The sequence below is a fragment of the Bombyx mandarina genome, chromosome 20 (genome assembly GCF_030267445.1).
Source record: "Bombyx mandarina strain Sakado chromosome 20, ASM3026744v2".
In the NCBI taxonomy this organism is placed as follows: Eukaryota; Metazoa; Arthropoda; class Insecta; order Lepidoptera; family Bombycidae; genus Bombyx; species Bombyx mandarina.
This window is the reverse complement of record NC_143226.1, coordinates 8,375,152-8,392,978: the sequence shown is the minus strand read 5'-3', so window position 1 is coordinate 8,392,978 and position 17,827 is coordinate 8,375,152. Positions and strand designations below refer to the sequence as shown.

At 39.4% G+C, this 17,827-nt stretch overlaps 2 protein-coding genes and 2 pseudogenes across 4 annotated transcripts in view; all 4 read left to right on the top strand.

Annotated features, from left to right (window-relative positions):
• Dpp10 (Dipeptidyl peptidase 10) overlaps nt 1-17,827 on the top strand; it is a 166,174-nt gene that overhangs the window by 126,701 nt on the left and 21,646 nt on the right. For both annotated transcript variants that reach the window (XM_089736021.1, XM_089736020.1), the window contains exons 6-8: nt 15,132-15,274; nt 16,199-16,341; nt 17,053-17,176. In XM_089736021.1, coding sequence (XP_089592147.1) covers nt 15,132-15,274; nt 16,199-16,341; nt 17,053-17,176 — 410 coding nt within the window. The remainder of the gene's footprint in view (nt 1-15,131; nt 15,275-16,198; nt 16,342-17,052; nt 17,177-17,827) is intronic.
• On the top strand, nt 13-1,534 carry LOC149500722 (microvitellogenin pseudogene; annotated as a pseudogene).
• Nucleotides 7,596-10,315, top strand: LOC114242454 (microvitellogenin pseudogene; annotated as a pseudogene). The gene is made up of 2 exons (XR_016324837.1): nt 7,596-7,979; nt 9,460-10,315. The product of XR_016324837.1 is annotated as a microvitellogenin pseudogene (transcript).
• On the top strand, nt 12,279-13,210 carry LOC114242453 (microvitellogenin-like). The gene has a single exon (XM_028173614.2). The coding sequence runs from the start codon at nt 12,540-12,542 to the stop codon at nt 13,023-13,025; it is 486 nt and encodes a 161-aa protein (XP_028029415.2). The 5' UTR covers nt 12,279-12,539; the 3' UTR covers nt 13,026-13,210.

The window sequence follows — 17,827 nt, the reverse complement described above, 5'->3', positions numbered from 1 at the left end:
GTGTTTTGAATCTCCACGGCTATATACATACTATCATCCAACTTGTTCCTGTCGCGAAGCAGATATGCATACCGAGTTTGTCGATAGATCAGCAGCTTTCAATTTAGTTGTCAAGATTATCTCTAAAAGGGACAATCTTGCCATCAAACTCGGATACGCCCTGGACGCGGAAAAAGATAGAACAGCTTATGGCGATGCTAACGACAAGACGAGTGAGAACGTCAGCTGGAAGTTTGTTCCTTTGTGGGATAATAACAGGGTCTACTTCAAGATCGTCCATATTTTCCGTCATCAACACTTGAAGGTTGTGGAAAAAACCGATGGTGAAGGTGACCACAGCGTTTATGGCACCGACTCTGCTGACACATTCAGACACCAGTGGTACCTAAAGCCGGCTAGCCACGAGGACAATACCTTGTTCTACATCTACAATCGTCAATGCAACCAGGGTCTGAAGCTCGACAGGGCAGTCGATAGCGATGGTGACCGACGAGTGTACTCGAGTGCTGGCGAAGTTGAAGGCCAACCCGAGATCTTCGGCTGGTCAGTCTCTGCGGTCAATTAAACAAATGACAATTGTGAACCAAACGCAGCTACCGAATGACAGTAAATATTAACCTAATAAAAATCTTGTTATTTGATGACTTTACCTTTTTCAACCTTTCTATCTGTATTCGTCCGTTTGAGGTACTGAGCAATAAGTTTTTTGAAAAAAAGCGTCACTTTCTTTATTCTTTCGAAAAATGGTATCCGTTTCCAGGATTTGAACTTTGGCGTTGTCACATCGACCAATGACTTGCGGACTAAATAATAATAATAATGGTTGGTTCGAAGTAAGTATCATGATATCAGTTGAATGGAATATATTAAATGTATTCAACTGATAATTATTTTTGACAAATGTATCTTTTTTATTTGATTGGTTTTGGTAATTTTAAGTATCTTTCAATGATACTATGTACACATGTGGACTTGTTGTTGTTGTTTGAAATAAAATAAATCATTCATTCATTCATTCATTCATTCATTCAATGCGAATACGTAGGACGTTTTATCTTATAGGCCGATGGTGGTGCGACATACATACCTACATCCCGAGAGAAAAAAGGCAAACCCTGCTTATATATCTACTCAAATACATTCCATACAATTCCTGCTTTCAAACTATATAAATACTGACTATTTATAACATTACAAGCTTTTGCTCTCGACTTCGTCCGCGTGGAATAGTTACTTTGGCATAACGCTAAATTTCACCTGCCTCTTCATTTACGTAGAAAATGAAAATATTTTTGAATAATAGAATGTTAAGGGGCTATTTAAGGTACCAAAATCACGCTTTTTAACCGACTTCAAAAGAGGAAGTTATCAATTCGACCATAGTCTATGTATGTTCACCGATTTCTCGAGAATGCTTGAACCGATTCTGATAATTCTTTTTTTCTTTTTTTTGTTCGAAATTGTAGACTTCCAGAATGGTCCTGTAATCATCAAGATCTGATGATGGGATCCTGGAGAAATCCAGAAAATTCTATAATTGTCAAAGCCTATCTTGAAGTGATTTGGGTATTTCAATGTTGTAATGAATAACGTATTTATTTGGATAAAGATTAATATCATCTTTATAAAAACTACTTCACAAATAATGCTTTATTTTAGAACAAATTTGTTTAACATAAAAAGTTATAGTGAGCCAACCTTAATATACACATATTATGCTGTCACGGACTTTTTTTTAAATCTTTTAAAGGGGAACCATTTTTCATACATTATTTTAGCGAAACTTTAACCGTTTCCGCAGCACACGCAGCGGAAGCTCCTAAAAGGAGAAAAAAAAAACCCCATTTTGAAACATTCTTTATTGGCGCTTCGCGTGCATTGGTCTTAACGTGATGTTATATAATTTATAGCCATCCTCAATAAATGAGCTATCTGATACTGAAATATTTTTTTCAAATCGGACCAGTAGTTCCTGAGATTAGCGCGTTCAAACAAACAAACAAACTCTTCAGCTTTACAATATTAGTATAGATTTTATCTATTTATAACAGCACCATTTTTAACTGTTCTATACTTTTGGGTTAAGGCTGATCATTATTGTTAGCTTTGAAATATAAAAAAAATATCAATTGTTTTAATTTCTACGCTAGCAAAGTCGCGATTGCGGCAATTACATAATACAAATCGATAGCTGGCCACGGCTTCAAAACGTGAAATCACCTTTTATCAGTGAAGTAGGTCAAATAAAGTTCAGATTTAACAAAAAACAATGTTGTTTAGAAATCAAACTAATTTCTAGATTCATCTATGAATATACACGCCTCCAACATTTTTCTAATCTGTATGTTTCAATTCAAATTATTTTCAATTATATATTTTTTTTTTTCACACCTAATCTGGTAACCTAGAGAGGCTATTCCAGCGTAACCGTAACTAGTAGGTGAGCTCACGGGGCTCAAACCTGACGACGATGCTAACACGAACCCTAGCAAGAGTCGTGCTTCGCAGAATCTACCACCGGATAGGAAACGCGACCCACTGAGAAGATCCAGCGAGAAACGTTCGACAAGAACGGTGACCGGTGCTTGAAGTACCTAGAAGCACCGTTAGTGGATCGGGAGGATCCGAGATGACGTGTTTTGGGCGACGTCGACTGCTTTCCATTCTTTCCGCAGGATCGGGAATGTAGTTACCGGCGGCCACGATGAGAGGGTTCTCGTGTCGTGCCGCTTTATCGAAGTGCAATTATTATACATACCGTATGAGGCTTTAAAAATATCGGACCCGAATTATTTCACATTTCACGACTCATAACACCAATCACACTTTTTCTTCTAAGCTTTTTTTTAGTTATTGCTTAGATGGATGGATGAGCTCACAGCCCACCTGGTGTTAAGTGGTTACTGGAGCCCATAGACATCTACAACGTAAATGCGCCACCCACCTCGAGATACAAGTTCTAAGGTCTCAGTATAGTTACAACGGCTGCCCCACCCTTCAAACCGAAATGGTCCTACCACCAGTAATTACGCAAATTATAATTTTCCTTTTACTGGTGGTAGGACCTCTTGTGAGTCCGCGCAGGTAGGTACCATCGTGCTGCCTATTTCTGCCGTGAAGCAGTAATGCGTTTCGGTTTCGTCAAAAATCTCAAACCATGAAGGCTCTATGTCAATTCGATGTACCTATTACAATAAAACGGCAATTTCATACTCTAACTCTCTAATATCTATATATCATCATCATCATCATCATCATCATCATCATCATCATCTATATAAGTAAAGCCACGGGCTAGTGATAAATTCCGATTATACTACCTCAGACTAGGCCGACAAGGGTTATCTGACGATAAAATTTTTGTTTTTGAAAACATGTTTGTAGTTTGTCTTATCAAAACGATGTGAGGTCTCTCTCATTATGATTTTAATTGTAATTAACGGTATCGTGTCAATATTTTCGTAACGTGGGCCTTAAATTGGGTCATTTTTACAGCGATTTTTTTTCTTGGAATTTTTTGTATTATCTCTATTTGAATAAGTCGAGGCGGGTAGATTAATTCACGACCCACGTGATTACGGAATCGGACGTCAATCGATCTCGCAAGGCGCATTGCATTTGAACATGTCCCTTTATGTCCTTCGAATGGGAAGGCAAGATATCTTTACGACAGAAACAAATCAGAATGTGGTGTTTAACTATGCCTTAGTTATACAATATATATATATATATATAGCAAACAAGTTTTTTTAATGGTAAAATGAGTTGATGAGCTCACGGCCCGCTTGGTTACCGTTAATGCCACCACCTATCTTGAGACGTGAGTTCTAATCTTTTACAGCACATGAGCTGCCCCATCCTTCAAACCGAAACGCATTACTGCTTCACGGCAGAAATAGGCAGGGTATTGATACCTACCCGAGCAGACTCATAAGACGTCATACCACCAGTAATGGCAGTAATCACGCAAATTATATTTTTTTCGGGTTTGATTTTTATTACACGATGCTATTCTTTCACCGTGGAAGTCATTCGTGTGAATATTTGTTAAACACGTATTTCTTTGGAAAAAATAGTACCTACCTGTGGAGCTCGATACGAACGCACCGTGTCTTGTCCTTTAGGCGACGGTGATTTCACAGATTTTCCGTTTTACAAGATTCTGAAAGAGTCGTTCTGTGTTCGTTAGTAATTGCACGTCAGAACAAATTATAATTGATCCTTCCTTGCGTGAGATACTTTCAATGCGACTTAAGTTGAAAAAAAAGAATTTATCTTTGATCTTATGATCAATTGATACAAGATTAAATAGATATATTTTCTTAGACAGTGTAAAGAACGTGTAAAAAGTGTACAAAAATTGGGTGTTCTTAAACATATTGAAAAGTATTTCGTAAAAAAAAATCATAATTACCTCTTTACCGTAAACCAATCTCCAGGGACCTCTGTTATCATATTTGTCTTTAAAAATATTCACACAAAACGTCTCTACATCACAATATGATTTCTGAAAGATTTTTTACTGGTGGTAGGACCTGTTGTGAGTCAGCGCGGGTAGGTACCACCGCCCTGCCTATTTCTGCCGTGAAGCAGTAATGCGTTTCGGTTCGAAGGGTGGGGTAGCCGTTGTAACTATACTGAGACCTTACAACTTATATCTCAAGGTGGGTGGCGCATTTACGTTGTAGATGTCTATGGGCTCCAGTAACCACTTAACATCAGATGGGATGTGAGCTCGTCCACCCATCTAAGTAATAAAAAAAAAATTTCTTTCATTAATTTTATTTTTCAGAGAACTGAAGCACGTAGGCTTCATATTTTTTTACAATTCACTATTGTATTTTAATATTTTAATTAAAAGCTTTCCCTTTTTTTATTAATTCGCCTTTACGTTTACCTCAACTTCTATCCCGATTCTTACTTGTGTTACTGGTCATGAGTTGTTTTCCCGAGCGGGTCCAATCCATCATCCTGGCTACTATTGCCGAAGCAGACATGCGCTTTGGTTTGAAGGCTGCGACCACTCTCATATAGTATTATTGAGCCCTGGGCTTTATTTCTCAAGGTGGACCACAACAGTCCCATTTAGACCCATTTAGACATTTTAGATTTAGACATTTAGACCTCAAGTGTCTTATCTATGTTTCTCTTCTTCGTCGCTTTCTTTATTACTAAGGTCGTGTCCTTGAAACTTGACCGTGGCCTATCTATGTTTAGACCCAATCAATCTATGCCCATTTTTAGTCTCTGAACTGTACATTCTGTGAATGAGCTGTACATTCCTCCGTGTTGTTTCTTGATCGCATTGACATATACTTTGCCAAACTATATCTGAAAAAGTTTTAAGCTGTAGGCACTAACCCAACCATTGTTTGGGATATGCTTATTAGCTTTTTTTTCCTACCTAAGCTGATAGCCTTGAGAGGCTATATCAGCGTCGCCTTAACTAGTAGGTGAGCTCACGGGGTTCAAGCCTGATGAAGTTGCTAACACGAACCCTAGCAAGAGCCGTGCTTCGCAGAATCTACCACCGGATCGGAAACGCGACCCACTGAGAAAATCCGGCGAGAAACTCAGTGGGCTGTGTCTGAGGGTTAATTTACTCTTCGAGCCCTTCGTCGCTACGAGAGCGATGACCGGTGCTTGAGGTACCTAAAAGCACTCTTAGTGGATCGGGAGGATCCGAAATGACGTGTTTGGGGCGACGTCGACTGCTTTCCATTCTGACTGCAGGATCGGGAATGTAGTTACCGGCGGCCACGATGAGAGGGTTCTCGTGTCGTGCCGCTTTATCGAAGTGGCGCATCGACACCGACTGAAGATACTTACTGATGCACTCTAAGTCCAGGTCGTTATGGAGGTCGACGTTCCTGACGAACCACGGAGCTCCGACGGCTATCCTGCCAAAACGGAATTGAATAACTTGGAATGATTTTATGTCAGTGCGGGCCGCGTGAGCGAACACTACGCTTGCATAGGTCATGACGGGGCGTATGCAAGTTTTGTAGAGTGTCACCTTATTTCTAAGGGACATTTTATTTCGCCTACATATCATCGGGTAGAGACGTCCTAGAATGAAGGCGGCACGGTCGCGTACCGTCTTGATGTGAGGGCGGAATGTCATCCCTCTGTCGAGGGTGACGCCTATGTATTTGACCTTCGGGGCCCACGGTATGGGTTGGTCGTACATGATGATTGAGTGAATGGCGGAGGTGGAGGTGCTGACGCGCCTAGTCGGATGCTCAAAGTGGTCAATTGTAAATTGTAAAAAAGTGGTAAAGTTATTAGCAGTCTTTGCCAATGCCCAAAATCACTCACTATCACATGGGCCATATCCATTTGTCTTCATGGGTAATAAGATACATTAAAAGAAAACCAAAGTAATATCAATGAACGATTGTAATTTTTTTTTTCAGTTTGCTCGTAATAAGCACGGTTCAAACGTTAAGCCGATAAACGCGGGGATGCTCTTGTAATGAATTTATATTAAATTATGTTAATTATTATGTAATTTGTACATTAATATCTTATAATGCTGTGTATAATGCACTGTTTAAGTTGAAAAGTTCACAACATTTTAGATTACAAAAACTTTTATGAATTTATAAAAAAAATATATTTATAATAAGATGTACAAAAGTTACACATGATTCATAATTTGTCGTCATGAGTCGCACAACTGTCTGCATCAATTGATAGGATCTCCACAGACTTGAAAATATTTATTCCCGTCAACGGTGTTTTCTGAGTTTTGACCAATCATTAGTCCCGAAGTTCTGTTATATTGTGGGATCAACTGATCGTATTTGTCCGTGTCTGCTGTATTTTATTGTAATAATCATCACCATCAGACCACAGCAGTCGACTACTGGACATAGGCCTCTCGAATTACAAGCCACTGAACGCGGTAATGGTAGACAGCGGCTCTGCCCTTGACATTGCTGACGTCCATGGGCGACGGTAACCACTCACCATCAGGTGGGCTGTATGCTTTTTAAATATTGAATTGTCATCGGTCCTTAATAAGTATACCAAATTTCGAGGTAATCCGAGGTTTTGAAGGGGGTCAAAATCATGTTCAAAGATTCCGTTACATACTAACATACATACGTCTGAAGCTAATAAAAGCGTATTAAAAAAAACTATCCTCGGCTTTTGTCATCCAGCTCTTGCCAGCCATGCCGCATGGATCGGCATTGCAACGAGCCTGATGGCATACTGCACTACTTTTGCCAATTCGCGGTTTCCATTCAAGAAAATGTTTACCTCAATGGTTATCCGTTCTCAGGCTAATATGACCAGCCCCTTGCCACTTCAGCTTACTAATCCAATATATTTACTATGTCGATAACTTTATCTCTGTGCTATTTCACCGTAACCTTAACTAGTAGGTGAACTCGCGGGGCTCAAGCTTGACGACGTTGCTAACACGAACCCTAGCAAGAGCCGTGCTTCGCAGAATCTACCACCGGATGGGAAACGCGACCCATTGAGAAGATCCGGCGAGAAACTCAGTGGGCTGTGTCTGTCGGTTAATTTACTCGTCGAGCCCTTCGTCGCAAGCGATGGGTTCGATGAGAGCGATGACCGGTGCTTGAGGTACCTAAAAGCACCGTTGGTGGATCGGGAGGATCCGAAATGACGTGTTTTGGGCGACGTCGACTGCTTTCCGTTCTGTCCGCATGATCGGCAATATAGAGAGAAACTCCAAGCTTAGCCCTCTTCATATCTTTTATGTATATTGTATAAATTCCAAACCTTATTTGCCTGAAACAACAAGATCAGGGTCATGATCTAAAGATATGGAATATTCTTGAAATTTTATTTTGAATTCTAAACTTTATCGTTCACACGTTGTGAACAACATTTGACCTATTCTATTGATAAATGAGTGATAAACTTTTATCTAACTTCTAAAATAGTATAAAAAGTGAACTACATCGTTGGGAGTATCGCAGACCTTAGTGAGAACTGACTAGGTAAGTTCCTTTATACATTACTTACATATTATGTACTAATAGTTCAAATGTTCTACATTGTTGCTGTGTTATGTCGAGCTAAAATATTTTTGAAGTCGTCGTGGCCTAAAGGATAAGACGTCCGGTGCATTCGTATGTAGCGATGCAACGGTGTTCGAACCCCGCAGGCGGGTACCAATTTTTCTAATGAAATACGTACTTAAGAAATCTTCACGATTGACTTCCACGGTGAAGGAATAGCATCGTGTAATAAAAATAAAAACCGCAAAATTATAATTTGCGTAATTAATGGTGGTGGGACCTCTTGTGATTCCGTACCACCACCCCGCCTATTTCTGCCGTGAAGCAGTAATGCGTCTCGGTTTGAAGGGTGGGGCAGCCGTTGTAACAATACTCAGACCTTAGAACTCATATCTCAAGATGGGTGGCGGCATTTACGTTGTAGATGTCTCTGGGCTCCAGTAACCACTTAAAACCAGGGTGGCTGTGAGCTCGTCCACCCATCTGAGACATAAAAATTAAAAAAGTTTGAAGTCGTCGTGGCTTGGGGGATAAAGCACCCGCTGCATTCGTATCTATCGATATGGCTGTTTCGGTGCTCAAATCTCGCAGCATGTACCTATTTTTGTAATAAAATACGTATTCAACCAATGTTTACGAGTGGTGTATGATTTGTGTACATAATTACTGGTGGTAGGACGTCTTACTAGCCTGCACGGATGGTACCACCACTATCTTCCTTATTTATGCCGTGGAGCAGTAATGCGTTTCGATTTAAAGAGCGGGCCATTGTAGTGAATACTAATACTTAGAACTCATGTTCCAAGGTGGGTGGCCACAATTGCATTGTAGATCTCTATGTACTCCGCTGATCACTTAACACCAGGTCCATAGACCAGGTCCAGGTCCATGAGCTCGCCCACCCACCTTATCATTAAAAAATAATTAGAAAATACACTGCCTCGTCCCATGGGTGTCGTAATAAGGATGCCAGCATAGAATTGATAGTAGTATTTTCTGAGTAATATAACAGCGCACCGCGATCGTCAATTGATATTTGCCGATAGCATTGTGTATCAGCACAGTTCGATTCCATGTCTTACATATTTCTTCTACAAAGCAGCCTGGCGATCCGGTTTGAAGAGTGGGGAGTGCTATGAGATAACATGGAGATTTCGACTTCGTACCTCTAAGTGTACAGCATTTACGTTTTGATATCTCCTTTTTTTGTATTGCGTAGACGTGTTAATGACCCCAGGGTCTATCTGGGTTAAGTGGTAAGACACAATACACAAAGCATAAGCGTTAATTGTATAGTATAATGTTGTCCGACCCTTCAAACTTAATGGTGATTTACTGTGTATACCTATGCGAGTTTAAACTTCCCGCCATCACCTTTTAGTATCTAGTGGGTATCTCAAAGCTAGCCAAACGCTATTAAATTCTGACCTAAGCAATGATTATGCAATATGAATTTCAGGTACGCTATCAATATGAAAACCTTGGCAATCTTTTCGCTGTGCGTGCTGGCTGTCAGCGCCGGCCTCATCGACATCGACATTGACATCCTGTCCGCTCCGGCAAACGTGGAAGTGGACAGGCTTTACAACAGCATCGTTACCGGAGACATTGACAGGGCCGTTGCTCAAACTTTGGCGCTAGAGGGACTTTCAAAGGGAGCTATCATTGAAGATGTCGTCGACAGGCTCATCAGGGAAAAGAAGAGGAACACCTTCGATTACGCTTATAAACTCTGGAGCAGTGATGGACAGGATATCGTCACACAACACTTCCCTATTCAGTTCAGATTGATCTTGGCCGAGAACCATGTCAAGCTCATCAACAAGAGGGACAATCTCGCCATCAAACTCAGCGCTGCAGTGGATGACCAAAATGACAGAACCGCTTTCGGTGACGCCAACGACAAGACCACAGACAACGTCGGCTGGAGATTTGTTCACTTGTGGGATAACAAAAAGGTGTACTTCAAGATCATTAGCATTGCCCGTAACCAATTCTTGAAACTGGGCTCTGCAGCTGACGACGCTGGTGACCACACCGCTTACGGGGACAACAAAGCCAACACCTTCAGACACCAGTGGTACCTGCAGCCCGCTTTTGTCGAAAAGGAAGTCGTGTTCTTCGTCTACAACCGCGAGTTCAACCAGGCTCTGAAGCTCGGCAGAGCAGTGGATTCGGACGGAGACCGCAACGTATACGGACACAATGGAGACGTGTCCGGCTCCCCTGAACTCTTCGGTTTCACTGTCTCTCCTCTGTAGAAAGCACCATTTATTAATTACAAAACAACCTTATCCAATAAAAATCAGAATACATTTTTGATGTTTTCATTTATTTAAAGCCCTTTAAAAGTTACGAAATTTAGTTCCACTTTTTTTTTTGTAACTTATTAGAAAAATAAACCGAGAGATACTTTTTGTGTATTCTAAAGAGCAGTAGTAGCAAATAATGTGTTAAATTCTTAAAAGTATCGAAAACCACATAAACTGTTTTAATTAAATTATAAGGGATATTGACTGAGAAATAACATGAGATAAATGGGAATATGCTATTATCAGTCGTGTCTGAGCTGCATTGAAAACTCCAAATGAGAAAACAATTGCACTAGGTACCTAATTTTTTATTTTATTACCTACTTGAAAATTACGCTGAAAAGAAATAAATTAAATTAAAAATAACACTGGTGCGGAAAGTGGATCGTAACTAACTAGACTTTAAATAAAACAGAATCTCATTCGTTAGTGGAGAGATTCACCCGCAAGGGTATAAATAAATGCTAAGAGTTTTTCCTTTTCATCAATTAATAATGTTATCCAAAATCAAAAATTCCAAAAACCTATAAGTTCGTTAAATTAATACTTAGTCGTGGCCTGTTTAAAGTAAGTTGGAAGGGTACTCAGTACTCAGGCGGGTACCAATTTTTCTAATGAAATACGTACTCAACAAATGTTCACGATTGACTTCCACGGTGAAGGAATAACATCGTGTAATAAAAATGAAACCCACAAAATTATAATTTGTGTAATTACTGGTGGTAGGACCTGTTGTGAGTCCGCGCGGGTGGGTACCACCGTCCTGCCTATTTCTGCCGTGAAGCAGTAATGCGTTTCGGTTTGAAGGGTGGGGCAGCCGTTGTAACTCTACTTGAGACCTTAGAACTTATATCTCAAGGTGGGTAGCGCATTTACGTTGTGGATGTCTATGGGCCCCAGTAACCAATTAACACCAGGTGGGCTGTGAGCTCGTCCACCCATCTATGCAATAAAAAAAAAACTTACACGAGTTCCTTAAAATAAATCTATATTATATACAAGTTTCCTTTTCCTGTTTAAAGAAACATAATTTGCGTTTAATGATATCGATGTGTGTACGTTTAGCTATGAAGTATCTTATACTCTTTCTAAATTAATAAAGTTACCGCCACCGATTTTGAGTAATGAGTAGAGGTTTGGAGCAGGAAGAATTTTGGAAGAAGATATCTGAAATTATTAAGGGAAATAATTAAGTCGCTTATCGGAGCTAAAACGCACAATTTTATTAAGACCCTCCGATTTTAATATAGCACCAATCGTCCCGTTAAAGAGAGACCTTGACTTATGTCTCATTGATAAATGTGAAGCGCATCTGTTACTTCATATTATTATAGTGCAATATTAGCGACATTTGACCTACCCCTTTGATAAATGCACGATAGACTAATCTGGCGCATGACGCTTAAAATGGTACTTATAAAAGATAAGTCGACTTCTAGAAACATCGCAGATCTTAACGTGGCCTGTCTTGGTAAGTATCTTGTTAATATATTTGTTTATGTGAGACCAGCTTGGGCCCAGCCAAGCGACAATTTCTGTCATTTCAAATACCATTTTATAAAATTACCAGGATAATCACAAGGAGCTTTCTTAATCCATATGCAAGTTTTAGTATAAAATTCCCTCGACATGAATTTCGATACCTTAACTTTAGTCTAGTCTACCAAATTTTAAAGTTAAGACCCCAGAGTTTCGATTCTCTAATTGCTCCTTTCATAAACATCAACATGGAACAATAGTATTCTATAAACTTCTATTTTTCTATAATTGTTAAGGGCACAATAGTTTTTCTTTCAGAAATCCAATGAATGCTTGAATGAATGAATACAATGAAATGCGACATCCTTAAAATTCATATTTCCTTAGACATACTAAAACTACATATTTAAGACACATATTTGTACTGTAATGGACAAATTAATACTAAGTATGTGTTGGGTGCATTGCAGGTGCTATAAATATGTGCGTGCTGGCTGTCAGCGCTGGTCTCCTCGACGTGGATGTCGATATTTTATCCGCACCGGATAAAATTGAAGCGGATAACCTATATAGCAGTGTCATCACCGGTGACATTGACAAAGCTGTGGTCCAAACTTTGGCGCTCAACCTACTTATAAAAAGGAGCCATCATCGAAGATGTCATTGCCAGGCTCATTAGAACATCTTCGACTGTGCCTATAAGCTGTGGAACGGTGAAGGAAAGGATGTCGTCAAACAACACTTCCCTATGCAATTCAGACTGATCTTTGCCGAGAATCATATCAAGATCATCAACAAGAGGGACAATCTCGCCATTGAACTCAGCACTGAGGTGGATCACCAAAATGACAGATCTGCATTTGGTGACGCGAACGACAAAACCACTGACAACGTCGGCTGGAGGTTTGTCCACTTGTGGGAAAACAACAAGGTTTACTTTAAGATCGTTAGCGTTGCCCGTAACCAATTCTTGAAACTGGGTACTGATGCTGACGAAGCTGGCGACCACATCGCTTACGGTGCCGACGTGGCTAACACCTTCAGACACCAGTGGTACCTACAGCCTGCCAAGTACGAAGACGACCTCCTTTTCCTCATTTACAACCGCGAATTCAACCAGGTGCTGAAGCTCGGTCGAGAAGTCGACAACATGGGTGATCGACGTTTGTATGGACACAATGGAGATGTTTCCGGTTCTCCAGAACTCTTCGGATTCTTCATTACTCCTTTGTAAAATAGAATAAAATAGTAATCGTTTGTATCAAAATAGTTATCAGATCATAAATAATTGTATACAGAAATAAAATATATAACCAAAACCTTTGATTTTAAAAATTCCACAAATCATTTCATTTTCGATGATATTGGATAAATGCATACGGCGTCACTCATATGTGGTTATATTTTATAAATACCGCTAATCTGTAATAATCTATATATATAAAAATGAATTGCTGTTCGTTAGTCTCGCTAAAACTCGAGAACGGCTGGACCGATTTGGCTAATTTTGGTCTTGAATTATTCGTCGAAGTCCAGAGTAGGTTTAAAAGGTGAAAATATGAAAATGCTTGGATTGCTTTTGTTTGTTTGAAGTTTATTTTATACAAAAGCTTCGGTCTTTTATTTATCGACTGAGGCACTGCGAAGTCTGCCGGGACAGCTAGTTACTAATAAATTATTGGACAATTTCATGCATCTCACCGATCTATTCCATTCGATTAGTAAGTTAGGTTAAATCCCCATCCATGAAATTAAAAATAAATACCTGAACTTATTATTCGTCATCTTTTAACGTCCGGTCTCACAGAATCAAGATAACAAATCTGACTTTCGGCTAAAATAGACAAATCAAAACTAAAACATAATATGGTTATTCGTATTGTGGTTTTCTTCATTTTTCATCCCTAAATCAAACTTCTCTTGTAATAAGGAATGGTGTGTAAAAGAAAAACGACCTAGTTCGCTTTGTCCTTTCCCGTGGTCCCTCTCCATGGTCGAGTGGTTTGCGAGACGCTCTGTCTATTCTTTCACTATCGCTCTTCCCAAATTTATTTCTTTTCTCACTGTTCTTTCTTGTCTTTCTTTCCTACTTTTCTCTCTAACCGTAACGAATCTATCGCGAGTTAAATTTTACTCAAAGCGCGCCTAAGGAAGTTTCACTTCAAAAACCTTCGCTATTAGTAACAGTCAGTTAAAAATATAAAGTGTGAGTAGACCTCGCATTCTTAGGGTTTTGGATGCAAGCTAAGTATAGAGGACACCCACTGTTCCTTATAGCGTCTTTAAATTTTATTAATGGCAACATCATTCCAAAAATAATCTTTGAATACAGCTTCTTACTTATAGTTATATTTACTATTGCAAATAAATTATTTACATACTCGATAACTGAGGATTTTATAAATAAATAAATTAATAAAATATTCTGACTGAATAAATCACTAGCTTATTTTATTTCATAATATAGTATTATCTTATAGTGGAAACGTTTTATTGAAACGAAATTTAAAGTCGGCGAAACGCATGCAACTAAACTCTTAACGTCCATTTGGTTCGACAATGTGCATTTGATTTAATAAACGAATTACGTCATACTTTTTGTGTACTTTTTTTACCCAAAAAAAATAATACCTAAAGCCCTGATAAAAAAAAACAGTCTTTTACATTACCTTCTTAGCTTAATGCCCACTAGTCGGTATAAAGTAGTTGATCTGTTGAAGCATTTTTTCTGAATTAAACGGCCCCAACGATTGTATTTAATATAAGTGCTTATAGCACACATTACCAGACAAGAACTTGTAAATCACGAATACCTGTTCTACAAAGATTCGGATACCGACGAGTCAGTGCAATAATCTTTGACCACTGGACCAAAAAGACGATCATATTGTAAAGCAATAATTGGGTTTTACTGCTTTAGAATCGATTTCAATTAAAAATCCCCAGCCACGAAAATTTTTTTGATCAGTAAGCTCCTGCCGCGTACCGGAGTTCACACGAACGATATTATTACACTATCGATTAATAGCATAAATATAAGACTTTTATAAAGTTTTATTTATTTATTGCCTAGATGGGTGGACGAGCTCACAGACAGACAACCTGGTGTTAAGTGGTTACTGGAGCCCCTAGACGTCTACAGCGTAAATGCGCCACCTACTTTGAGATATAAATTCTAAGGACTCAAGTATAGTTACAACGGCTGCCCCACCGTTCAAACCGAAACGCATTACTGCTTCACGGCAGAAATAGGCAGGGTGGTGGTACCTGCGGACTCACAAGAGGTCCTACCGCCAGTAAACATATGGTTTTTACAAAGTGAAAATTATTATTGTTTCAGAAGAAATTTTGGACAGTCGAACAGCACTGTGGATGTCTGCTGATGGTCACATGGTATTGTATGCAACCTTCAACGACAGCCTCGTTCATGAGCAGAAGTTCCCCTGGTACGGCGCCGCGCTGGACACGGATGACCCCGAAAAGGTACATCTTTGTAGTGTTGACTCAACAGAGCAAATTAATTTTTTTTATTGCTTAAATAGGTGGACGATCTCACAGCCCCTGGGGTTAAGTGGTTACTGGAGCCCATACACATCTACAACGTAAATGCGCCACCCAGCTTGAGATATAAGTTCTAAGGTCTCAAGTATAGTTACAACGACTGCCCCGCCCTTCGAACCGAAACACATTACTGCTTCACGGCAGAAATAGGCAGCAAGGTGGTGGTACCTGCCCGTGCGGACCCACAAGAGGTCCTGCCAACAGTAAACAAATTTAAAGTTACGACTACAAATCGGTGTTTTTGTTTGGCTTGTAATTTTCCAACGTCTTGTATTTTTATGGTATTTAAATCTAATATGCTCGTTAACGTTATTCAGATTTTGGGCGGATTTTCTCTATTCCATGAAAGATCCTTCTTTCGATTGAATTAGATTTTCGTTTTGGTAATTAATCTAAAAGCTTACTTTAAAGTTTACTTCACGGTTTTTTATATCAATATCCACCACAAAGTTTTTAGTATCTACTTCGTGTTTGGAGTATATTCTGGAACTTTCACTGCAATGGGTAATGAGATCTGAACTTCGTAAACGTGAAATGCAATGAAACCAACTGAAATGCTTTAAATTATGATTAAAATCGTTTCGTTACAACAAAATTTTAGAATAAAAAAAGTAGAAATATATGTGTAATGGCCAGTGATAGAAATACAATTGCTTTATGTTGATGTAGTGATGAGAAGATTGTATAAATTGACTAAAGAGGGTGGACGTTTCATAAAAACACCGATCTTGGAGGTCAATGCAGTCCTTGTGACATTAGATATAAGTTTCAAATTCGTTGGGACTGTTACTCTTCAAAACAGAACGCACGGTACATAGAAAGCTGTAGATTTCAATATTTTCACAGACATATCCAGAGATCAAGAGCGTGAGATACCCGAAGCCGGGTACCAACAACCCAACATTTACTTTAACAGTGGCGGATATCGCAGACCCTAAACATATAAGGACCAGACATTTGACGCCACCCAAAGTTATACTAGAACAAGGGTATGTATTAGTTATGTTTCCATATCGGAATCTTTATCTTTTTTATTTGCACTGCTGCCAGATTACTATCTACCTAACTATCGCTCAGTGATAATAGTAATTTTAGATGCGCAACCAATTCTATATATTTTTTATTTATTGCATAGACGTGTGGACGAGCTCACAGCCCACCTGGTGTTAAGTGGTTACTGGAGCCCATAGACATCTACAACGTAAATGCGCCACACACCTTGAGATATAAGTTCTAAGGTCTCAGTATAGTCACAACGGCTGCCCCACCCTTCAAACCGAAACGCATTACTTCACGGCAGAAATAAGCGGGGCGGTGGTACCTACCCGTGCGGACTCACAAGAGACTAGGAACCCAATTTAAGAATTGGAGCAACAGTTTATAGGAAAATACTATTTGTAGTGAACGGATAGATGAGCTCATCAGCCATAAGGTTGATGATGGTCGAAATGACCTTATGGCAAAATGATTAAAACAATTTGTATATTGATCACGAGATAATAGCAAGTGGTACTAGCTATCTATGAATAAAACTCGAAAACATAAAAATGTGAAAGGTCTTCGAACTCCCAGCATTTGCAAATTTTAGGTACAGATTTATTAAAAACCTGGCTTTAGTCTAAAACAAACCGATTTTATGGTTTTACATGACGAATCTATATTTACCTTATCTTTATTTTATCTTACCATTTATCTTACAGAGATTACTACTTCACAAGCGCTCAATGGGTGTCGTTGACTGAGGTATGCGTTGTTTGGCTCACGAGGGTCCAGAATCTGTCTGTCGTATCAGTCTGCAAGATCCCGATGTGGTTCTGTCAAGAGGTAAAGTAGCTCACCCATTAATATATTCTTATTAAGTGGTGTTTGTTTGAATAGCCACGTTGCCACCTCTAGGACTAAGGGATGAAAGTGTCATTTTAACTCATACGGTCGATCGCCGAAAAGAGACTTCTGAAAGCTAAGAGAGACGTTTGGCATTGGAGGTGAATTTCTGTTCGGAGTACGTCAAGAATCTTGTTAAAATTATAATGAAGGGAGATCGCATGGCTCTAAAAAAAACCAAGGCTTGTAACAGACAGTAAAATTGGAGGGAGAGTTGCAATCTCAATGGTAAAAGCGTATCAGGTTGCACTAATATTGTAATTTCTCGGTATCATCGTACTTCTACACCCTGTTTGTATCTGTTGCGATAGTTGTGGGATTCGGATCCGGGTATCGGTAACGGCTGAGAAGTGGCCTGCTGATCAACTCAAATAAAAATGAATTACAGGCCTTCATCTATTTGGTAGGGCCCTAAAAACATCCTCAGATCTGCGGTCTGTTCCCAACATTTGCAGAACGTCAAATCCCACATACGCCGCCTATGAGGTTGGGACCAAAACCCGGAAAAAAAATGTTTTTCTGTTTCAATAACGCCAAACATTACGAATATTGCTACTTTAATCAAAACGTTTGACTTTCTGTAGCCGTGTA